Consider the following 25,064-nt stretch of genomic DNA (forward strand, 5'->3'; position numbering starts at 1 on the left):
ACGTTACTCGATTCAGATTTTTGGTCAGATTGGATTCACAGGTTATAATGGTTCACATCTAATCTCTGAAACAGCATGTATGTGCACTTTGATACTTCGAGTTTGTGAGACCACTCATTTATTTTAAAAAAATGAGGCAATTGTAGCAAACAATTAGTTAGTCTGTGGTCCAGAAGATGGAAGAAAGCCAGACACCTACCTTTAGCTGTTTTATCAGCTATTGCTCGTGCTGCTATAAAATCTTCGCACTACTGGTGCTGACTGACATCAGTGAGCACCCTATACACGGCCAGAGGCAAAAAAGTCACATGAACACCAGTCTTTCCATTCTCATGCAACTTGCGTGACCACGTATAGGATATATATCCAATCTAGGACCACATAGTCAAGTAACTCGGATCAGGATCTGGAAAACATCAGATTTATACATTCCGACAGCTCTAAAACTTAGATCTGTGACACGTTACCAAAAAAAAAGTTTTTTAATTAAGTCACTTCAGGCTGGTAATGTGAACATAGCCTTAGGTCAACCAAAAGGAAATTATAATTCTACAGTGTAAAATGACATTCTGTACAACTGTGTGCTTCAAACTTTTAAGGAAGAATCACCTCTGGGTGTGATAGACAGGTGTCAACAAACTTTTAATCAAACAGGGTATGTTGGGAAGAAGCAAGTTTTCACCCTATTTAAAAAAAAGTTTTATTTGATACCCGCCAACCAACATGGACATGTTTTTTTCTGTTCCATGATTAAAGAGTAAATTTTTAGACTATGTTTCCAACTCTATAGATTTTGTCTTGTCTTGTTTTAGCTCAAATTTGTATTTTTTTTCACAATGTTTTGAACTGTGTAAGCAGGAAAAAACTTATAAATGTTAGGTCAATTGTATCAGAGTTATTGTACAGTCTAATTCACTGCTACAACATTATTTATAAATTTCCTTTTGGGAGTAATGAATAGTCTGTCTATCCATCCCTCCATTCTTTCAGTATACTTTTTTTCCCAAATTTGCACTGGTTAAAATGCAAAAGGAACCCTTGTCCCCAAAAGTAGAAATAAGCTCAAAAGTGTCAGACTCTCACCAAACAGAAGTGTGGGTTTGATTAAATTTCAGCCTATGATTGTGAGGGCTTGTTTCGAAGAAAAAACAAACAATGTCAATGGTGGTAACAGCAAGGGAACGGTACAGCTTGAAGAAACATTTTGAAGTTGTATGTACAGTATGTTGTGGCATGTCCGGGTTTGACTCACTGAAAAAGTCGTCGATCCTATTTTTACTCGTTTCCAAAATATCCGCTCTGCCTCACGATCTCGGCGGTTTCCAGCCAGGAAGTGCGTCAAAAGTTTTTTTTTTCCAATAGTCCCAGTGTCACATGACAGCAGCATGATTCCTTCAAGTGTGGTCGCTAAAGAATAGCTGCTTTAAATGAACAAATGGCTTTCCTTCTTTTTGTAATGCAAAACCCTAATGTATATATATATATATATATATATATATATATATATATATATATATATATAAAGTATATATTACAATGTATATATATATATATATGTCAGACTTTGGTGAGAGTCTGACACTTTGTTTCGCATTTTTTGAGCTTGTTTCTACTTGTGAGTGTGTGTATGTATGTATGTATGTATATGAGTGTATATATATATATATATATATATATATATATATATATAAATTAATTAATCGATTGGTCTGTTGAGCAAGTTATTACAATGCCATAAAATTAAAGAAATAGGTTTCATTCATTCGTGCCCTTCCTTAATTATCTGTAACACGATATGGTGTCATGTGATATGAAGCTTGTAATAGCGTGTGCATTTAAACAAATTCAACACCGTACATGTTCAGAGGGAAATTTCTGAAAGATGGGAAACTGTTTAATTTTAGGAACAGATGAGAAAATTAAAAAGAAGAGGATGTTCTGGTTTAGGTTCATGTGAAAGGAAGGAGGAAAATCACATGGGGGCTTTTAATGGGCTGCAGGGGGAGGAAGACACAAAGCAGGGTGCGTCTGTATAAAAGAGCAACTGTGTGTGGTTTGGGAAAAAAATACATACATACATACATACATACATACATACATACATACATACATACATACATACATATATACATATGTGTTTTTGTTTGTATGACATGGTGCATAAGAGAAAGATTGTGTGTGTGTGTGTGTGTGTGTGTGTGTGTGTTGGAGGTAAATCTAGCTTAAATCTGCAGCTGGTTTCAGTTATGCTGACCCACATCCCACAAGCTCTCTCTCTCTCACACACACACACACACACACACACACACACACAGACACACATGCAACGACACACCCATAATGGCCTACTGACCGCTTGTTCTAACCTCCTCTTTGACTCTTAATCCACTCTTTAATGATCAACGCAAAACACAGCATGAACACACTGTTTAGACACACTACAAACCCAGACTGACCACTGAGCCTCTAATCTCCACCTTACCTCCCCCACAGCTCAGTCAGACACACGCGCACACACACACACACACACACACACACACACACAGACACTAACACTGTCACCACAACACACCCCGTCTCATTCAGCTACGGTTTGGTTTCATTTTAAAACCTCACACAGAGAAAACCGCTTTGTGGTCGTAAACATCACAGAAACACCATGTTTAACGCATATTTTAAAGGTGTAGCTGTGAAAGGAATAGTAGTAGTGCTTTGAGTCTGTACGTCTATACGTGTGTGTATATGTGTGTGTTCAGAGTTGCCTTTAATCGTATGCCAACGCTCAGCATTCCCCCCTCTTTCTCTACGCCCAGCTATTGTCTGCCTGTCAGCCGACTGAACAGCTGCAGTTCTAGAGTAACACTAACGTAGAACACACACATCTCACCGTAATGCTTGGCGCACCTTCAATATGTACAGTGTAAACAATGGAGTCGGAGGGGGTGTGAGTGTGGGCTGGGGTGGGGTTGATTAGGGTGTGTCTCCCCCTCATTCTAACAGAGCTGTCGGATTCTTAGTTCTGATTGGTCAGAAGGTAATTGTCAATTTAATAACAGCAGTAATGCAAACCCATCCATCTAGTTTCAGCACTGCTTTATAAAGGCCCAGAGCCAGGGAACACGTGGCACAAGGCTGAGGGGGGGAGACCCTGGAAAGTGGTGCCAACCTATCATTGGGCGCAGGTGCATAAAAACAGTCATACACTATGGGCAATTTGGAAATGCCAGTCAGCTCACAGCACATGTCTCTGGACTCTGGGAGGGAGGAAGGAGTGTCTGGAAGAAACCAACAGAACATGGGGAGAACATGCAAACTCCACACATACACAGACTGGACAGGAGATTATAACCCCTGAATATTAAACAATAAAATATCTTATAACTAAATACTAAAAGATTAAAAAAAATAAATGCCACAGTTATATGGTGAAGTTATATTTTAAGAAAAATGGATAATTTTTGGAAGGGGTCTCCCGTATCAGTCTGTTTTTGAACCACAGGAAAGTTTTCAGGAGTTTTGGTTAGTTTTTTAAAAGAGAGGGAGCAAATAGGTGAAGAAACAGTTGTTTATAGCTGTGACAGAGTATCTGATAACAGGAATTAACATGTAAGTGTACATGGATAAAATAAAATGATGTTTTATTAGTAATAATACTTATAAAAACGCAATTTCCTTTGTTGGTGGCACGGTGGTTTAGTGGTCAGCAACTGTAGCCTTGCACCTCCAGGGTCAAGTTTCTTTTTTTTTTTTTTTTTTGGATGTTTGCATGTTCTCCCCATGCTCAGTGGGTGTGCCCTGGGTTCTCTAGTTTCCTCCCACAGCTTAAAGACATGCAGAGTAGGATAATTGGCGTTCCTAAATTGCCAGTTTTGTGCAAATGAGTGTGTGTGCCCTGCGATGGATTGGCACCCCATCCAGGGTGTACCCCGCCTAATGTCCAAAAGTGTCCTGGGAAAGGCTCCAGGCCCCCGCGAACTCGGTATACAGGATAAAGAGGTATAGAAAATGAATGAATAAGTGAAATTTCTCTGTTTTACGCGGATTATCATGAAAAACTTCAGAATCTGTGGTTTTTGGAAAATAATGAGCTGTTAAGAATAATTTAAATTCAAATATGGCGATAACACACCATGCCATTATAGATTGTTTTCCTATAACAGCACACCTGTATGTGTTTTTATTCTTAACTAAATGTAGACATGTGCTTCTTGTATCCTACAAACAGTGTTATATGATCATGTGGCACAATAACAGTTATTAAATGGTAAACAAGTTGAGAATAAAAATGTATCAGAACTCTTGGTTTGTTTCAGTTGTTTGTTTGAGAGAATGTCTTGAAATGATAATGAAAGCACGTGTGGAACTTGGGCTGCTTTCAAAAGTGCGCACAGCTAATCTAGCTATCTGTTTGTTTATTCACACTATTAACTACTCCATGACCTAAATTTCATAATTGACTTTGTTTTACTTTGTTCTATAACAATGAGCTGTTGCATGATGAAGAGAAGATTGTCTGCTGTAGATGCTCAATCAAAAAAGATTGCTTGTTTTAATTATTCATATTTAATAAAAACGCAGGAGACACACAGTGATAAAGAAGAAGAATTATATATTTTAGTTTTCAGAAAGATGACTGCCGTACAACATTTACTCAGCACTGTAATCTGTCACATTAATCATGACACAGTGGATGATTTAGGCACATTTAAAACATGTGAGCCTTTTTTTTTTTCTTAGCAAATGAGCCAAGGATACGAGTTTTTGAGCTCTTCAGGAAAAGAAAAAAGAAGAAATAAAGAAAGAAAGCATCCGTCTTAGCAAAGTATAGACCAGTATTTCAGCCTAAAGGCGCTAATTAGAATTTCATCAGTCGCTGATCTGGGTCTTTACTTTACAAAAAAAAATGCAGTTCTAAGCGCTTCGATTAGTTTTGAGACGCTTAAGGGTCTAATACAAGTGTGTGTTGGATGCTTTACAGCTGGATGGTGGAGAAAGTTTTTTTGCAGTGCTGTTGAGATGGTGCCCAAGAAGCATCTCCACCAACTCCCAAATTTCTCCTCTCCTACACCCTTGGGTATAATTAAGAAATTTGTCGACCAGGATACCTTTAAGGAAACAGTTTCTACGCTTATTTAGCTAAACGACAAAGGTTGACGGATGTATTTACTTTGAATATCTGCATGCATGTGGTTGTGAAGTGTAACATGTGATTAGTGCAGGCAGAATGCCAGGGTGTTAAATCATAGTAATATTTATTAGGGGCAGTTAAAAAAAAAATCTGGACTCTATGATGATTCGACTTGTCACAGTGAGGCAACAGCAGGGTGTCAACAAACTAATCAAGGGGCGAGACACAGAACAGGTGAACACATTCAGGTAGCAAACCCGTGACAGGACAAGGAACAAAACTTTGCTCGACTAACAGAAGCAGATGGAGTGAATTTCGAACAAAACGACTTGAAGAGCAACATGCAAGGATTTTCGGACATGCTTTCTCTAAGACGTGTGAGGCCAGACAAACTGCTGATTTCAAATTCAAATTGAAATTCAAATGTAATTGGCCACATATACAGTCATACGCTGTATGATATGAAGTGAATTGCTTGTACAACTTTTGATGTCCTAAAAATTTTAAATAGTTTTCAAATAAAAAATATAAAGTATGAGATGAGAATAAAAGAGAAAAAAAGATTTTCCTATAGAGCATAATAACACTATCATTTAGAGGAAAACTCTCTCCTCCCTCTTCTGCATTTAGTTTCCAGCAGGAGCCCTACCGTTGTATGACTAATATAGTTGAAATGATGTTTCCATGATGTCCACGATTGGTTCAGCCTCGTTTATCAAAGTTAAAATGATGTTGATAAGTTTTAATGAATGTTCCAAACACAACGTTGCAAATACAACCTCAACCAATGCAGTTGTAACTTTTGTTTTGTTGTTAGGAACATCAACAGGATGATTCCTTTGGCCCAATGTACTGTGTGTCCTTTGAGCCGGACTATGATTGTAGTTCGAGTCCCGCTCAGGCCGTCAAGTTTAGTGTTAATATTGATAAAAAGAATCTTTTTTTGCAGCGTTGTGTTTGCGGCATCTAGATGTTTAACTTAATCCCATCATTATTCTGATGTCATTTTATCAAAAAGCAATCTAATAGAAAGGAAGGTTCCCAACATCTGCAGTGTTGCCAAATTAACATGATTTCAGTATTTTGACAAAAAAAAAAATCCTACTGGATATCTCACAGTCCCAATTTCGGATCGCTCCTGGAGAGAGAGCCAGAACGCCATCCCTCCCACTCACAGAGCACCGCCAGTTTTGCACCCTTGGCTCCAGAATTTTTTGGAGAGATTTCTTACATTGCTTGGTACAGTAGCTCCTTATTCATGCTCTGCTTTATACATTGGACCTCGAATGTGGAATAAAAAAAGTGCACATTTTGCATGATTTAAAATTTCTCGTGCATGTCACGCTTACAAAGAGTCCTTTGGTGCCAAAATGAACAGCCAGATCCAAAAATTTTTCACCACATTGCCACGCAAGTGCAAATGCATCAGGCAAAAAAACTGCCATCATGACTTCTTCTGCTGTCTGGATGGGATCGATCCATCCTGATGAGACTCCTGGTTGACATTCTGATCGTTAAGGATGGGCCTCATATGGACAGCCTGAAGACACACTTCGGACCGCAACTGAATCGAACATTTTTGCCATGATGGCTTTAGGACTGCAGTTTGTCACAACCACTTGTTTTCGCGCTCACGTCTCCATCAAGAGGAGATGATGATATGGAAAAAAGCCTTTATATTAAAACTGTAATGAATCACCTGGTTACACAGTTAGACCATTTGACTATCTGGTGCCACTGTCCTTTTAGTTTGCTATGGTCGAAATAATACATTTAAAATTGATATCTGAAATATTAGCTGCTTCCGTGACATTGTTAAAAGCGCCATGCAAATCAAGTTGAATCGAATCGATTGTTTTGCTACCGCGAGGTTAATCAGAGCGGGTGCGGATGTCACAAAGACAAAAAGCTTTTAGGAGTCACGTGTCTTTTGCACTTCCCTCTTTTCAGCTTTTTTTTTTATTTTCGCCTTAACCCCTAATGACTGTATTGATTTATCTCTCAGAGCGAGATGAATAGCACCTGCCTGTGCATCCCTCCGGATACAGAGTGGGTGCAGGGTCCATGTTTTTCCTGGAAGGCTCTGTAAGCAGCATTACCCCACACCTGTTTTTTTTTTTTTTTTTTTTTTTTTTGTCGTTGTCGTCGTTGTACACTGACACACTTAAAATATTTAAAATCCTACCTGAATTATTAATAATTATTAGTCCGGGCTATGTCTCTGAGGGGTTCCCTCCTGCCGGCTGAGGACAGGAGGCATTTGGAGTCAGCAGCTGGCACAGCGAGGGAACAGGAGGTTATACTTTTATTTACTCAAGGTTAATTTGCAAACATTTTTCAGTCACAAAGCAGAAAGTCCTTTCACTTTACATAGGAGAAAGGTGCAAGGACACGGGTGGCCACAGTTGCCAGAGTTTAGTTTTTCAAAGCCCAGTTTTGATGATTTATATGGACTTTGCTTCGCCTTATACTATGCAATGAAAAGATTAAAGGTAGAGTTTGAGCATAATGGAATTTTTTTTCTTTCTCCTTCTTCTTTTCCACCTCAGGTCTAATCCATCAGCCAGCCACGGTTTGTGTCTGAAGCTTGCTGATTCGGTGTTGCACCGCAGTTACAACGCTTATGTAGCTAGAGTAGAGAAGATTATATCCTCCTGTTTAGCATTGTGCAGACTGCATCGTAAATCATCAGCACCTCAGAAGACTGAATTTAGCTAATTTGCTCTTATTTCTCAGCAACAAAAAAAAAAAAACACAGTAACTTAGCAATAGAAGTACAGTATTTAATAAAAACATAAAAACAAAATACACAGGTCTTTGTGTGAACCACTTCTAACATCTAATGCCACGTTTATGTTTGGGGCCAGATTTGATGCCAAGCTGTGTGCAGACAAAAAAAAAAAAAACGACGGCTGCTGTTTCTGTGTTTTATTCATTTTTATAGAGAACACCGTGTCATACAGGGTCAGAAACCACATCAAGTAGTCTGTTTGAGATATCATATCACGATTTTCAGCTGAGGGGGTAATGATTTAAGCATGAGGTTTGGAGGGGAGCCTGTGCTGCCTTTACTTGTCAGCTACACTGACCATGAGAAATCTCTTCTAAAACTCAAGAAGCAAACTCTGAAGACCAAATCTGTCATCAGACATCAGACTGCCATGAGCCAGAAAAGAGGGAAACTGTGTTAAGGTCACGATTGGATGGTTACCTCACTGTGGACTTCTTTAAAATGCTAATTTTAATACATTTCTGTTCCTACTATTACCATCCACATGTACCTTTTTTGCACCTGATCAAATACACGTGATTGCGGTCCTCTCTCTCTCTCTCTCTCTCTCTTTCTGTCTCTCTCTCTCTTTCTCTTTTTCTAAAAAATGAAGCCTGGACTTTTCAACCTCCCTTGGCTGTGTAATCTGTTATTCTTGTAAAGACATTACATTACTACTCCAGCTGTAACCCTGAGCATATTAATAAGTTTATCATAAATGACTGATTACATCAAATAAACATCGATCAAACAGCAATCTGGCTTTCTTGCTTGGCACTTCCTTTTGTTTTCCTTTTTCATATTGTGATAACAAGACAACGGGATAAAAACTGCAGGTCTTGTGGCGTGTTCCTGGTATATATTGGTTAGGTCCTACCAAAAGTTGTTCAACGAAGAACACAATCATGGGCACCCAAGACTCATTGATGCTCGTGTGGACAGAAGGCTGGCCTGTCTGGTCAAATTCTATATGTTAATGCTGGCTATGATAGATAGGAGTCTGAACACACAGTACATCGCAGCTTGTTGCGTATGGGTCCGTGTAACTGCAGATAGAGATAGTGACACACACACATGCACACACTCGCACCACTGACCCTGTACACTGACCTCGTACACCAACAAAAGAAACAACATTGTGCATGTAAGAATCAGGACTTGTATCCTGGATTGATGATTTAGTGATTATGTTTCTGTAAACATGTTTAATAATTTTTCTGGTCCTCATAAAAGCTAGTGGACTTTGCTTAAGCTTGTAGAGTCATACCGAGTGGGTGAGATAATGTGGTTAGGGCCTGGCATTCATCTGGATGTTACTTTGATATGTTCCATATATAGCACCAAACCAATTTATCAAGTCCTACCCATATCTGTACAATGCTTTTATCTTTTCCTTACTGGTTGTCATTTGCTGTTGACGTGGTGGGAACTCCTTTGTTTTTGTTTTGTTTTTTTGTTACAAGCATCTGGTGTGTTTTTGAAATAGACAAAACATCAGATTAGAGAAGATCAAAGCTAGCACAACCCCCCACTCATACTGCTGTAGGAAAATGTTTGCTAATGTGTTGTGATGCAAAATGCCTTGACTAAGATTTTAAACTGTTAGACCAGTGGTGTCAGGATGTAATCTCACTGTGTATGTGTGTGTGTGTCTGCAGAAATCTGTGACCGAGTACCCGTGCGGAGGCGAACACACCCCTAGCCCCATCGCCAGTGCAGTGCCCCTCCAAGCCACGCCTGCCATCACATGGGCAACTCAACTCACTGCCGTTGCTGTAGCAACCGAGGCGGGTCACACCATTGCACTCCTGGGTGACAAGAGTGGACATCTTCACAAGGTACAGGGCAGTGGTGCGAGTGTGTGCATGTGTGTGTTTGTGTCACTATCTGATCCTTATGTATAAACACGCCGGAAACATGATCATGGTCACAAATGTAACCAGGACACAGGATTGGACACATCAGTCACCCAGGCTACAAAAAAAAAAAAAGATTCCTGGCAGGCACGTAGGTTGGAAATTCCGAATAAGAGATGAAACTCTACTCCTTATTGACATTTGCAAAACAAAAAAGGTTTCATTTGGTTCTAAGGCTGTGTTCAAGCTTCGTTTAAGCCACACTCTGTGTGCCGCACCACAGACATTAGCTAAGATATAATCTGTTTGTAGGTAGAATGGACGCACACATGAGAAATGATCTTTTCTTAATCAGGAGGAAGCAGGTATGTGGAAACACAGAGTCTGTGAGCCTGTATAATTGACCAGTGTAAGAAATTATACTCTACAAATTCCATTTCAGAGTTTGTTTGATGCTTATCCTCCAAACGGTTCAATTCCCATAGAGACGACGATCAATTCAGGTCGCAGTAGGATGTGAATCTTACTAGTAGAGTGATAGTCTAACGTCTACAGCAGGAACAGCAAGAACCATCCTATGCTCAAAAGGATGGCTCGATTAGCCATCCGGCCTCTGTAATATGTAAATCGTATCACTCAAATAGTGTGACATCATCTATAGCGTGAGGACGCTGGTGAGTCATAAAAATCTGTCCAAAGAAGTCATTACATTTAAAAGTATGCGAAAAAAGATTTTTATTAAAATTGCTTTCAATATTGTATTTAAAATGATCCCAATGTACACGAGGAGAGAGGGAGGGTTTGTTGTGGGAATACTATAAATGCTTTAGTCCAGGTATTGGAAAGTGCTTCACGTATTTTGTTACATTTATGCTGCATTCAACTTTTTTTTTCTACCGGGAATCTTCAACGTCCTAATTTTTTGTTTGTTTTTTTACTCACACCTGTTCAGTACAAAGTCAAATCACTGGTTAAAGTTATTGAGGCAAAATCCTCAACCTTTGATCAGAGTAACATTGTGGATATTCAAACTTTTCTTAAAAAAGGTCACTAAACGTACTCATTTCCTTAATCCGCATTAGTGCGAGATGTCGGACCAAGACCTCCGTGCTCCACACAAAAACCATCCACTCTGATTTAAAAAAAGGCCAAAATAATAATTATTTAGTTATTTATCACATTTATTTTACAGAACAGTGAAAAAAAAAATTTTTATATCCCAGTGTAGAAGCTGGGGTCAGAGTGCAGGGTTTGCCAACTTACAGCGCCCCTGAAGCAGAGAATAGGGTTAAGAGCCTTGCTCAAGGGCTCAACAGTGGTTTTAATTTAGCGGTGCTGGGGCTCAAACCCCGACCTTCCGATCAGTTTTTATTACATAATGCGCTAGCTAACTATCTCGCTATAGATGATTCCTGAGCAGCACACTGGAGCTATCGCTTCACCGCTGACTAATGAATTTATAATCTGTCTACCTCATGAGACCTTAATTCTTCAAGCCTTTATAAGGAATTAAAAGGGTCTGTTATTTATACAGTGATGTTATTTCCATGCCAGTGAATGTACGGTATGTTAGAAGTTTTACACCAAACATTTGGCAGATGGCAAGTTGAAAAAAATTTCCCCATCAATTTGTTCGTGCTTAAGACTTCATGGCCTTGTATATTTAAATTCACAGAATCTAGTCAGACAGAAATGTATAATTCCAAGGTCTCGACTTGTCTGTCACACGCTCAATATTTAGCCACTTCGGCTTTTTCAAAACGTATACATCTGAAGCACTTTATTGCACCGTTTGACCAAGTCTGCACACTCAGTTCCTCAGAAAGGATTTAATCAGGTCTATTATACAGACCTAAGTGTGGCCTTGGTCAGTATATAACACACTGCATAGTTTCTGTCTGTGTATTAGATTGTATTACCAAAGCACAGTGTGCTTTTGTGAAAGCCAGAGCATCCGTTCGACTTCAAAGCTGGAGTTGAGTTACATATCTCCCGGGTCAAGGACAGTTCTTAAAAGCGCTAGAAAGATCAGTTTTCAAAGATTGTGGAAGATAGACAAACTTTGGGGTAGAAAGAGAAAGAGAGGGGTAAATCGTCACTTTCCTGTTAGTTAGACCAAAGGTCTGGGCTGAACAGTGAGCGTAGATTACTGTAGCTAAAAGCTTTAATAAATGAGCTGTTTCTTTTCTTTCTTTTTTTTAAGTACTTAAAAAATCTGCTGATGCTTTGATTAAACTCATCCAGACAGTCTGTAAAAAATATAAACACAGCAAAGGTTTACACGCTTAGTATTCTCTTATCGATTCAAATGATAGAATCGTCCAAAAAAAAAAAAATCAATTCAACTGCATAACTGACTTAGCTCGAGCGTAAATGTAGTTTAAAACTACAAACAGATAAAAAAGTTTTATATCTGGCTTTCTTATTAAAGGATAAATGTACAAATTTCACATTTATATCTTTTGCTTATGTAAGGCTTTTTTGTGTCCAACATCTCTTGTTGAAAGTATGTATAAATAAAATGACATTTAATTAAATCGGAAAAGAAAAGAAAAAGTGTCACGTAATCGAGGCGCATATTGTAATTTGTCACTGCTGTAGTATACAATGAATAATGATTTTTAAAAAAATCAAGACGTGCCATTATAGAAAAATAGCTTTAACAGTAACTCCACTTTACAATGCTCAATGCTGTTTTTTTTTTTTTTTTAATATAACAATGTGCCGTGTCCTGTTTCCTTCCTCATTATGACAGTCTGGCAGGCAAATATTTTTCAGAATATGGTACACTTACGCTGAGTCACACTGAGTCATTTTTGCTTCATAAAATGATCAGTTCTAGCCACTGTTGACTTCTTCGCAATGAAATGAATCAGATACAAGCAAGGCATGACCTCAGTGTGACTTCACCGAGATCTAAGGGTGTGATAAGCAACAAAGGCAAAATGAACTAAGAATGTGTATTAAACAGAACGAGCATTGTACATTGCACTGTTATTCAAAAGGTCAGTTAGTTAAGAGCAACTTAACAAATGTAGCACCGCGTCGTGTCGCATGCGGCACTTTTAACACTTGTATTCCACTGATTATAGCACAGAGTCTGCCAGGACATAACGGCTAATTAGAAAACCCTTCATGTGGCTGGATAACACACATCAGATCAGGGGAAAATCCTCAGCGATTGCTTTAGCTTCTTGTTCGCCTACGTCATGGCTCCAGCTGTTTGTAGATTCATCTTAGGCAGGTGACTACATGCGCATCCTTATCTGCATATCAGGTTGCTCCTTACTCATTTACTCACATGTAGAAAACGATTTGTGTTTTTTCTCAAGGAAGAAAAAAAAAGGGAGACCACATGTGGCAAATGTTCTAGTATCTCCACACTCTCTATCTGCAGTTACTCTCTCTCTCTCTCTCTCTGTCTCTCGCTCTCTTTCTCTCTTTTTGAGCCCCACAGAGGCAAACGATCATTTGTTGCTGTCGGTTTTGTACTTTATAGCTGCTAAATGTGCGCACAGTGGGGAGCTTCTTTAAGACTGCATCAGTGCTGTAATGGGGTGTGTAAATGCGAGTGTGTAATGTTTGTGTGCGTGTCAGCTGCTGGTGGTTTATGATCTCACTCGTTTGGGTCGCTATTGCTGTGAGGAATGTCTGCCAGTCGCACTGAGTCTGATCTCGCCCGAAGGGGTGTGTATGATCATGTGAGATGTGTGTGAATCATGTGTCTGTATGAGTGTATCTGTGACTGTAAGATGTGTATCTGTCTTTTTATTTATACACACACCATGTATACATACCATTTATATAGTATGCACATACCAATCAGCCATAACATCGAAACCACCGCTTGATATCAAGACACAGACTCCACAAGATCTCCAAATGTGTCCTGAGGTTCTGCCACCAAAATCTCAGTAGCAGGTCCCTTAAGTTTCAAAGTGGGGCCTTCATGGATCAGACTTTTTTCCAGCACATCACACAGATGATCAATCAGATTGAGATTCAGGGAATTTGAAGACCCAAGTCAACATCATTTACACTTTGTCATGTTCTTCAAACCATTCCCGAACAATGTTCGTAGTGTGGCAGAGCGCCGCTACTCCACAGCGGTCCAGTTCTGATGCTCACGTTCGCATTATGTGCACTTAGTATTTGCAAGTATTTAAATGCTTGGAAATGAAGGCTGAAATTCTGATTTGCTGTCTCATAGAGACTTCAGGGTACAACAAAAAACAAAAGAACTGGCCTTGCTGTTCCAAGAATTTTGAAGGAGACTGTAAGTCAATATTTCAATATTTTTTTCAGGCAATCATGCTGGATAAAAAAAGAAAAAATAAATAAAAAAAAAGCAGTCTTCAGGTGTCCCAAGAGTTCTTAGTTTTTTTTTTAGTTCTTCTGGGGCCGTTGATCACGATTCTGTTTCTGTAGATAACAGCCGACAGCCTCCACAGCGGTTTTATCTGTGCACCGGTCAGAGTGACACTGGACGCAGAGGGTATAGCTGTCGCCTCACAGCTCCAGGGTTGCTGGTTCAATCTTGAGCTCTTAAAGTTTCTCTATCTGTATCTTTGTTCTACCCCTGTCTAAGTAGGTTCCCTCCCATCTTTCAAAAATGTGTTTCCAGGTGGAAGACTGGCCTGAATTGCCCCTAGGTGTGAAAGAGAGTGTTCCTAATGCTTACAGAAGATAAGGAAGGCAAACCAGACTGTTAGATATCAAGGTTCTTCTTTCTTCGATGACATACAAACATTTTTCTGTAACATTTAAAGTAAAAAATAAATAATGCAATTTTTAAAAATGTTCCGTTTTTGCTTATACAGTGATTTTTTAATATAGAAATGTATACATACTTAAAGAAAAGAAAAATGGTATAATGTCTATTATATTAGTATAATATTATATTATTATCATAATATTATCATATATATTAATATATAATGTATAGCAATACATTTAGTATTAAAATATTTATATAGTTCTTTTTTTTTCCTGAAGTGTGTCTAATTTTTTTGGCTGACTCCAAAATTCGAATCCAAAATGATTTTGACAATTCGCAGATGCTCTCGGAACGTAACCCGGGGTCGACATCATAGGCTATACATTATAGGCTGATTTATTTTTCCAAATTGCCCATAACATGCGTTTTGGTGTGTGAGTGAGTGTGTGTTTGTGCCCTGTGTAAGGTTGTCACTCCATACAGAGTGGCCCTGTGGTCTGAGTTCCCTGGTTTAGGCTCCAGACCCCCCACAACCCTGGACAGACTACAGACTAAGTGGTATGGAAAATAAATAAATAAACAGTACCTACATGTGTGTGATTTTAGTAGTTTTAAGTATGGTCCTGAAGTCCCTAAGCAATCTTGCATATGAAATCAAAAACAAAAGTCCCAAAAAAAAAGGCCTAAATACATGGACTTTGGCCCACCCTGTACAGTATGTATTATCCTTCAGGGTTTTTTTCTTCCACCTGCAGCGATACACAACCAAACCACAGATGAGATGGACATGAATATTAACATACAGAGTATCCATCTAACACAAATTTACAAATAATAAATTGGCTAACCGGAGCAGTCTCGTTTTGTGACAGAAAAAAAAACCTGGTGTTACATAAAATAAATGTAATGCTAGACTAATTTATTAGCTATTAACCAGCTAATTAATACAAATAAAATAAAATATACATGTATAATAAATGTAACAAGCTAGCTCCACCTATATACTGTATGTTTTTCAGTTTAGCTATAGTTTAGTGATAGTTGATATTATTATCTATTAGAATTAATATAATTTCATAACAGTTAGAGACCGATGAACATGATGCAGCAATACAACAAACTCTAGCTCCAGATCCCATGTACCGTTCAAGGCACAACTGTGACACCTCTACATTCGACGTACCTGACCTTGTGCTAATAATCAGCTACACAAGTTTACTGTAGGTAAATTAACTAGCCATAGATCAATTTATTGGTACAGTTAATAAAGAGATACACCTGACAGTCTGAAAATAATAGATGAAAACAATCAATGATTAAACATTTTACGTTCTACTTTGTTAAGAAATTGCAATATTTTGTTAAACAAATAGTTTTTTATTTAAAAACTGATTGTTTCATTGTGATGATTCCTTTGTCTTAGGCATCAAGAAAAACATCTCGCATGCATTCAGGTGTGAACGTGTTACATCAGTTCATTTGTAACTGCGACACGAGCAAAAATGGACACCCGGCTTGTCATTTGCACAAAGGAAGAGCAGCGTGCAGTGTTTTGTTTTTTTTGTGGTTTGGGACTCACAGAAGAGCATAAACACAAGCATTTAGATATCTGCAAACAAAATTTGGACTCTAAGGAAGGTGAAAGTTTCTTAAAAAGAATCATTACTGGTGACAAGACAGGGATTCATCACTATGAGTCTGAGAGTAAATGGCAGAGTACGGACCGAAGACATCATCAATCGCTGACTGAGAATAAGTTAAAAAGTCAACCATCAGTGTGAAAATCTATGCTTACAGGTCTCTGGGATTCTCAAGGGCCAGTATTGGAACATTATCAGGAAAAAGGTTCAACCATTCACAGTTCTTGTTACAGTGAGATGCTTGTTGAAGAGCTGAAGCCTAAACTTCAGATTAAACGTAGAAGACTGTTATCCAAGGGCGTTGTGATCTTGCATGGCGATGCACGCCTGCACACTTCTGTCGACACTTTGCAAAAACTTTATTTTAAGGTATTAAAGCCCCACAGTCCTGATTTCGCTCCATCGGACTTTCCCCTGTTTGGTCCCCTGAAAGCAGCCCTACGAGGACGGAGACATCGGTCCATTCGTGGCTCGAGCTCAGCATAATACATTGTTTAATGAGGGAATATGAAAGATATTTGCTGACAGTAAAAAAAAATTTTAGAACAATTAGATATGAAAATATGTGCAGATAATTTATGACTCACCCTCGCAAATAAATTAAATTCAAATCTGAGTGTGCTTAACAACTTTGTCGGGTATGTGTGTGTGTGTATATGTGTGTGTTTACAAGTTTGTGCGCCTTGTGTGAATGTAAAAGAGATGAGAGGGCTTATCTTGGTGAGTAGTGTTTGTCCCGGGGCAGCTGGACCCCCCGTGGTGCATTGTGGGTAGGCAGATAGGAGTGACAGCCGCTGCAGCAGCTCCGGGCCTGAATAAAATATTAACGTCCAAACACAAGTGTTTACAGCATCGAGCTCCTCCAGCTAGTTTCAGTCCAGCTTAACACCTACCCTGCCATGAGTTTGCTAAAGGGCACACACACACACACACACACACACACACACACACACAGTGAGCATTGTGTATGTATGAGTAGCAGAGCACGGTTTAAAGGACGTAATGTAGTTCGAGTCGGAACTGAACATTTGAACGCACACTTGTCTCATTTTGTGTCGGGATGCGTGGGGCCGTGTGTGTAACGGCTGTGTGTACACACTCTGTTCTAATGTACGTGGTGCTTTAATGTGTGGATTAGTTTGTCTGTCCTATAGCAATAAGTGTGTGACTGCAGGTGTTTATTCATATGAATTTAACAGGAACTCTGTATGGCTCTGTGGTACACAAACAGTAATAAGGATAATGTGTGTGTGTGTGTGTGTTAGTACAAATAGTTCAGGTGCTCAGTATAACTTGGTGTGTGTAAATGGTTCAGATGCTCAGTAGGACTTGATATAACTTGGTGTGTGTGTGTGTGTATATATTCATTTGTTAATTTGTTCATGTGAATGGTTCAAGTGTTCAGTATAACTGTGTGTGAGTGTGTTTGCAAATGATGTAAATGTTTTGTATGATTTGGTATGTTTATGTGTGTGTTTCTTTGTTCTTATTTATGGTTCACAAACTGTGTGTGTGTGTGTGTGTGTGTGTGTGTGTGTGTGTGTGTGTAAATGGTTCAGATGCTTAGTATGACTAGGCAAGACGTGGAATGTGTGTATGTGTGTATGCAAATGTTTTGTATGACCTGGTATGTTGGTGTGTGTGTAAGGGAGAGAGAGATAGAGTGTGTGTGTGTGAGTGTGCAAGTTTATATTAATGGTTTACTTGCTCAGTATGACTTACGCTGTGTGTGTTTGTTTATATGCAAATGGTTCAAATGCTCTTTGTGTGTGTGTGTGTGTGTGTGTGTGTGTGTGTGTGTGTGTGTGTGTGTGTGTGTGTGCAAATACTTCAAATGCTTCATATGACTTGGAATGACTTTGTCTGTGTGTGTGTGTGTGTGTGTGTGTGTGTGCAGGTCTTTGTCCATGTGAATGGTTCAGGTTCTCACTATGACTCGGTGAGGGTGGACCCCCAGAGCTCCGTTAACGCTGACCTCCTGCTGGACTCCACCTCACGCAGTGTTTACATCATGACTGAGAGGAAGGTACGCTCAACTAAACACATGCACAAACAAACACATATGCAAACACACACACACACACACACACACATACGAACACACACACAGCTCCAAACAGCAGTAAGTAATAGAGGTAACATAGTGGTTTATTGGCAGTGTGTGGGTGAAGTTAATGGCCTTAGGCAGTGCACACACTCACCATGTTTACTCTGTATATTACACATGACCCTGTGGGAGTTCTGACCCACTTACACACACTGACCACAGGTACACACACAACTGGCTAAAGCTAAATGAAAAATATTCTTTAAAATTCATTTCACACAATTGTTCACATCGAAGAAACATAAGCCTCTGTCATAGAAAAAAGTTGAGGATGTTTCTAAAACACAGAAACCGTGGGATAAACATTAACATTATTTAAAATAATTCCCTGTGTCAACACCATATCAGTTAAAGCTGGATGGAGTGTGTTGTCGAAATAACCAAGATATTATATTGTATAGTATTGTATTTTAGCTGATGTATCTGGTAAAGTTATATATGGGTTAGGTAGATTAGTACAAGATCGTATACAGCTAGGGTGCGTGAGAGTGCAGGGGAAAGATTCAGGAGACAGGAGGAATTTTGGCCAAGCCTGCTCGTGTTTTAGCACACTTTCAATAAAAAGTAACAAAACAACATAAGAACAGGAAACAGATCTATCCTTGACTCCATCACTTCTGCATTCAGACCGAGGGACAACCTCCGGTTCTGAAAAACGAGTCCAAGTGCCAAAAACGTGCAGGACTAGGCTCCAATCCCCATAGAGGATGTTAAAATGCCAAAATTCACACAAAAAATTACTTTTGCAGCCTGGTATTTAAAAAAACAAAAAACAAAAAAAAAAACAGTTCTTATCTTCAAAGCTAGAGTTCACATTCATCTGTATTCAACTGTATAGGGGCTGGATTTTTATGTAATTCATTAGTAAAATGAAATCAAGCCATAATAGTTTTGCATAATTAGGTGCCATGCAGGTGTCAACCGCTAGCGTGTGCTGTGCATCACCTTAGCTATCCAGCTAACTGTAATCATTGTATTTTAACTTACCACAAGAAATGGAGTCGACTCAGAATGACGTGTAGGGGTACGGGTGACAGAGTTCAATCGAACGCAAAGTAACATCAGCATATAAACTAATGTAAACCACCTTCATATTTTGGCTGAGCCGAAGCGCAGCCAGCTAGCTTTGTTGCAACTAAGGTGACTAAGTAGGTCGCCCACAGTCGAGCTTCTTCAGACACCTACGGTTGACATCACAGCAGGTTTGTCCGGGTTTTTTTAATAAAGTCTACGATTCTGAATTAGTGCCAACACGCAATTTAAAGGCATTTATACGTTTAATATTAAAGCTGTTTTGATTTAAATCTAATTTGAACAACTTTTTTATGTGAGGTGTGGTCTGCTCATGTTCAGATCAGCATTGTGATATATTCTGACAGAACATCCAGGATGTACAGACATACATGCGAGTGAGTGTCACGCGGCACATGACTGCGAAAGAAACCTTAAACATTAAAGGCAGAACTCAGCGCTAGCAGCATCACCATGGTTACAGTGCGTGCTTTACACTGGCTGCTTTTTTCCCCTTTCATCAGCACAAAACTCTTTGCAGCCAGTGTTTTTTTTTTTTTTTCCTCTAAGTGTGAACACAGCCCTAATGACTAACCTACAGTCGGTTTAACTGAAATGTGTGAAAACACCTGGCTGTGAAAATAGCTCATAACCTTCATGCAGTATCACAAGAAGACTTTGTACAACAGTTTTAAAATCCTCACTGCTGTGTGTTAGTGGATTCCGAATCACATCATTAATGGCACTAACTGCTGCTCCGCTGATCAGAGCAGATAAAGGCGATCCGCCCCGTCAGAACACAAAGCAGCAGTCAAGATACTGAGATTATTCCTTTACAGGCTGTATTTAGAATGTAATGACTTTATTGAGTTAGTATTCAAATATTAATTATCCTGTAGTTTGCAATTGTTAAGGAAACTGTGTAAAAGTCTTGATGCTCATTTATTTCTTCGTATTTTTGCAAAAATATCTAAAAAAAAGCCAGATGTTCTTGTAGGTTCTTTAATTTTATGTAGCCTTGAGGAATAGTTCTCCAGGCTTTATGCAGGACCTTTTTTTTTTCCCTCATTTTTGACAGGTTTTTGTCTCTCATTATTAGTCTGATTAGTGAGATGATGAAAAGTTGCAGATAATGACTGGCTGGTAATTAGTCTACGGTTGATGCTGAGTGGTCAAAACAGGTGAGAGGGGAAATGAGGTCGCTGCTGAGGTTGTTACAGCCTGTCGCAGTAAAATATTTGTTTTCATTTAATCTACATTTAGTATGAAGACATGAGGAGTGGTCCAAGATCTTTTTTTAAAGACGATTCGGCCATGACATTACATATTTGACACCGAGGGAGTTATTTCAGTGTCATAATTGTGTATGTGTGTTTCCTAGGTAACACGTTTGCCTGTGGCTCAGTGTGAAAGGCATTCAGACTGTCACTCATGCCTCTCTGTCCGAGACCCCTACTGCGGATGGTGCTCACTAGAGGGCAGGTAAGACTTCTTACTTCTCTACGTCTTTTGTAATATCATCATCCTGCTCCCTTCTTTCTTCTTCCCACAGTTCATTATTCTGTTACTCTCAAAAATACGGTATTTATACTGATACGTAATGGAATTATTCAAAGCCATATTTCTGAGATGTTTTCTTTTTTGCATGGGACACGTTAACATGACGTTTATCAAAACTCAATCTTAATAGTAAACTTGTGTGCGTGTTTTAGGTGCACACGGAAGCTGGATTGTAAACGCCATTTGGAGCCTCACCACTGGCTGTGGAGTTACGGTCATGATCGGCAGTGCGTGTCTATCCAGAGTCTGAATCCATCTATTCAGAGCCGGGAGGAACAGACAGAGGTGCACCCTCACACTACAGCTCACATGATCATATATAGAAACGTTTATCTATTTAAATTAGTAAAATTTTATTGCAGGTTCTAGATACAGGTTGTTTCCCGACTAATGAACATTCGAGTAACGAATTTCCGCAGGTATGAATTTTGAAAAATCCTCAACAAAACAGAGTTCATAGTCCAATACAGTGGAAAACAAAATTGCATCCGAGATTGCCCTCACGATTTAAAGGCGCAGAGACAACACTGTTATATTTCACGTGTGAGAATAATTTCCTTAGTTGTAGTTACGATTTTTGTGGGGAATATGGGAAAAGAGGACGGAGGACAGAGATTTAGTCAAGTTGGATTAGTATGCTTTACATTGTATGACAAAGGCGTATAAGACTCACTTTGTCTGACTTGCGAAAGTGCTTCCAGAATAAAATTTGTTCGTAAGTCGGGGACTACCTGTAGAGTTTTTTTTGTATGTGTTTTTAATCTTAAAGGAGAATGAAAATATACCTCATGACCTAAGGTTTGTGATTACATGCCCATCACACCTATAATGTATTTGTTGAACATCCTATTTTAGATTCTGTCAAGGTTTTCCATTAGAATTTGGAGCAGGGATTTGTGTTTACTCAGCCGCAAGGGCATTACCGAGGTCAGGTACCGGTGTTGAGCGAAGAAGTTCCAGGTGCAGATTATGTTTCGTTCCAACAGTGTTCAGCAGGGGTTAATTTCAATAAGAACGTTCTTTTATTAACATTAATTAATTAATCTTGCTTTAGTGCTCATGGGAATGGTTGTACGGAAGGGAAATCTAGCGCAAAAATACATTCTGTATAACTCTGTGCTGCAAAACTTTGTGGACGAACCGCATACAGGTGTCCTTAAATCACTAAACAACTTGCAAAAAAAAACGACATAATAGGGGCAAAAACCCCTATTATGTCGTTTTTTTTTGCAATGTGTTTAGTGATTCTGGTGCTAATCGCAGTTTTGATGCTTTATCCTTGTTGTTTCTGTGAGTTAGGGTTAGCATTCGTGTCCCAGAATACTTTGCAGTTTTACCTAGTAGCGAGTTAGTTCTGCTACTGTAGCTTACAAGATTTACAAGATAACAACCTTGAAGCTCAGATTATTAGCATGTTTAAAAAATTAGCTAGTACTTACTACTGTGATTATTCTGATAAGCAATTATTTTTGTCATTAGTGCATTTAGTTTTTTTTGTGTAGTTTTTTTCAAAAAGAGCTACTTAGGTGTTTATCAAAAGCTTCCTTTTCTATTACTGATCTTAGGGACTAAGCAGTATCTGCTGCCAAATCGATGAATCGATCGAGTCGGGTTATGGGTGTTGCTGAGTGTATGGTGGCTGAGTGCGGACTCGCACTGGCACGGTGCAGATAAGGTTAAACACTGCTGCATTGTGGCTCGGGCAGTTACTAAGCCATCAGTATCATAAACACAAAACTGGCACTGCCTAGGCTCATAGATAAGCTCCATTCACTTATCACTAATTTCAGTTTGGTATCAACGTTTGCATTCACACAATCTTGTAGCATGTTTTTTACAGCCAGTACTTCAGGCAGTGTGCAGTAGGGTAGTTTGGTTATCAGGGTAAGAACAGCCTGCTAGAAGTGCAAAAAAAGGCTGAAATTAACCCCCTCAGAAAAAGGAAACATACTATTTTAGGTATTTCTACTATGCTGGGATTCCGAGGCACGCACACAGCATTGTCGTTAACCATTTTAATGCATTTGTTGGCAAAACCGTGACGGATGAGGCCGACAGGAAAATAGCACGATGCCTTTTATCACAGCGGGGACGTTCAGGGAAATGAGAGGGTTCGAGAGTGCCACTGAATGCAGGCAGTCGCTGTTTACCTGCTTGAAGTGTTTAATAATAACTGTCATGATGGCTACCGCTGCACTTTGAACTCGGACCAGGTGGCGTGCGCTACTGTTTCAATCCACACTGAGGATCCTGGCCTCGTCTTTTATCACAGACGCAAAAATGTGTTGCAACAGTAGTCATTGGGTACTCCGGTTTCCTCCCACAGTCCAAAGACATGCAGATTAGGCTAATTGCTGTTCCCAGGTTGCCTGTTTTTGTGCTGTGTGGATTGGCACCCTGTCTAAGGTGTAGATAAGCCGTATAGAAGATGAATGTTCTGGTTTGTGGCTGCATAGTTGATTCCACAGTGGCCTTGCACCTCTAGGGTCAAGGTTCGATTTTTACCTTGGGTCTGTGTGTGTGGAGTTTAGTTGGATAATGGTTTATAATAAACACACGTGTTACTTTGTGGCAGTGTAACATTGTGTTCTGTGTGTGACGGTGTATGTGGGTTAATTATTTTCTACGTAATCATGTCTGCAAAGCATCAATGCGATCAAGTGCTGGTCATGCATATTTAACTCTAGTTCAAGTCCAGCATTGGGTCTGTGTGTGTGTGTGTGTGTGTGTGTGTGTGTGTGTGGAGTTTGTATCTTTAGACATGCAGATTGGGGTAATTGGTGTTTCCAAATTGCCTATAGTGTGAGTGTGAGAGTGTGTGTCCTGCGATGGACCGGCACCACATCCATAGTGTACCCAACCTACTGCCCTGTGTTCCCTGTAATAGGCCCCTGGGCCTCCTGTAACTATGTATAGGATAAGCCCTAGAGAGAGAGAGTAAGTAATAATATATGTTATTAGGAGTGTGATGAGATCTCGTGGTACGGATAAGATTTGTCTCGCGAGATGCGTTTGGTCTCGCGAGAACGTGACGATATCCTTCCGTTATTGGCATGATGGAGTGTGAAGGAGAAGTAAGCCCGCGACATTTAAGTGGTTGATGTGGCAACATTTTGGATTCTTTGTGGAAATAAGAAACGGCAAAAAAATGACAGACAAGACAATGACAATTTGCAAACACTGTAAGAAATTAATACCGTACACCTCTGCTAACAGAAGCACTATGCAAAAGCTTTTAGAAAACCACCACAGCTCGTTACTAAAAGCTGCGCCTGTGAAGAAAAATGTAAGCAATTCAGTTCTCATGAAAGGGCAAACAACCATAACAAATGCCTATGCAGCTAAACTTCGGCGTTTTCATTGTAGCCGATATGAGACCATTTTCTGTGGTGGAAAATCTGGGATTTCAGCGACTCATCCACACACTGGAACCAAAGTACGTCATCCCGTCATGCGCACATTTTACTCGCACGGTGGTCCCGACCCTCTAGAAGGAATGCAAGGTAAACGTTGTACACACTCTGAAAGAGGCAGAAACCATCGCCATAACCACTGACGGTTGGAATTCTAGGTTTACGCAGAGCTATATCACAATTACAGCCCACATTATCAACATCAATTGCACGTAAAGGGATATTTGTTTTGTTTATTATTTATTTTTATTTATACTATTTAATTTTATTGTGCAATTAATTGCCTTTCAGTTTGTTTACATGTGTTTACATGTTATTATGTTTGTTTTATTTTATAAAGTTGATGGACAGCATTTTTTGCATTTAGTGTTTTTTAGTTAAATAAAAGGCCATTTTCGCTATATATTTAAACATTGAAGATTTCTTTAAAAAAAAAATGTCTAAAAGTCTCGTCTTGTCTCGTCTCGTTCGCGTGAACCCAGTCTCATGTCTCGTCTCGTGGGTAAAGCGTCTCGTCACATCCCTATATCTTACCCTTTTCTGTATATCGTAGTATTTCTACCTCTAGTTTTAGACTTTATCTATATTTAGAGTTATATTTTATACTATTTGTACTGCATGCCCTGTTTTACCGCGATAAAATATGCTTTAGCATGATAAAAATGTTTTTCAGTTATATAATTTTCATATAAATTTAAATAATTCCTAAAATATGTTAAAAAATGAGATAGTTTAAGTCAGTTGAAGACACGGATGGCATCAGATCAGGATGGCACCACCTCCACCTCATTTTAAACCAGAGAAAATCCTGCCATGGTTACCTATTCCGCTTTTTGACTTACACATTCGGTTTAAAGGCAAG

The 25,064-nt window shown here is 39.2% G+C and overlaps 1 protein-coding gene across 2 annotated transcripts in view; it reads left to right on the plus strand.

Moving 5' to 3' along the window:
• plxnb3 (plexin B3) overlaps positions 1-25,064 on the plus strand; it is a 120,420-nt gene that overhangs the window by 57,514 nt on the left and 37,842 nt on the right. For both annotated transcript variants that reach the window (XM_053503627.1, XM_053503626.1), the window contains exons 3-6: positions 9,557-9,736; positions 18,009-18,137; positions 20,611-20,711; positions 20,942-21,074. In XM_053503627.1, the coding sequence (XP_053359602.1) occupies positions 9,557-9,736; positions 18,009-18,137; positions 20,611-20,711; positions 20,942-21,074 (543 nt within the window). The remainder of the gene's footprint in view (positions 1-9,556; positions 9,737-18,008; positions 18,138-20,610; positions 20,712-20,941; positions 21,075-25,064) is intronic.

This window comes from Clarias gariepinus, chromosome 9 (genome assembly GCF_024256425.1).
Source record: "Clarias gariepinus isolate MV-2021 ecotype Netherlands chromosome 9, CGAR_prim_01v2, whole genome shotgun sequence".
NCBI classification, from domain to species: Eukaryota; Metazoa; Chordata; class Actinopteri; order Siluriformes; family Clariidae; genus Clarias; species Clarias gariepinus.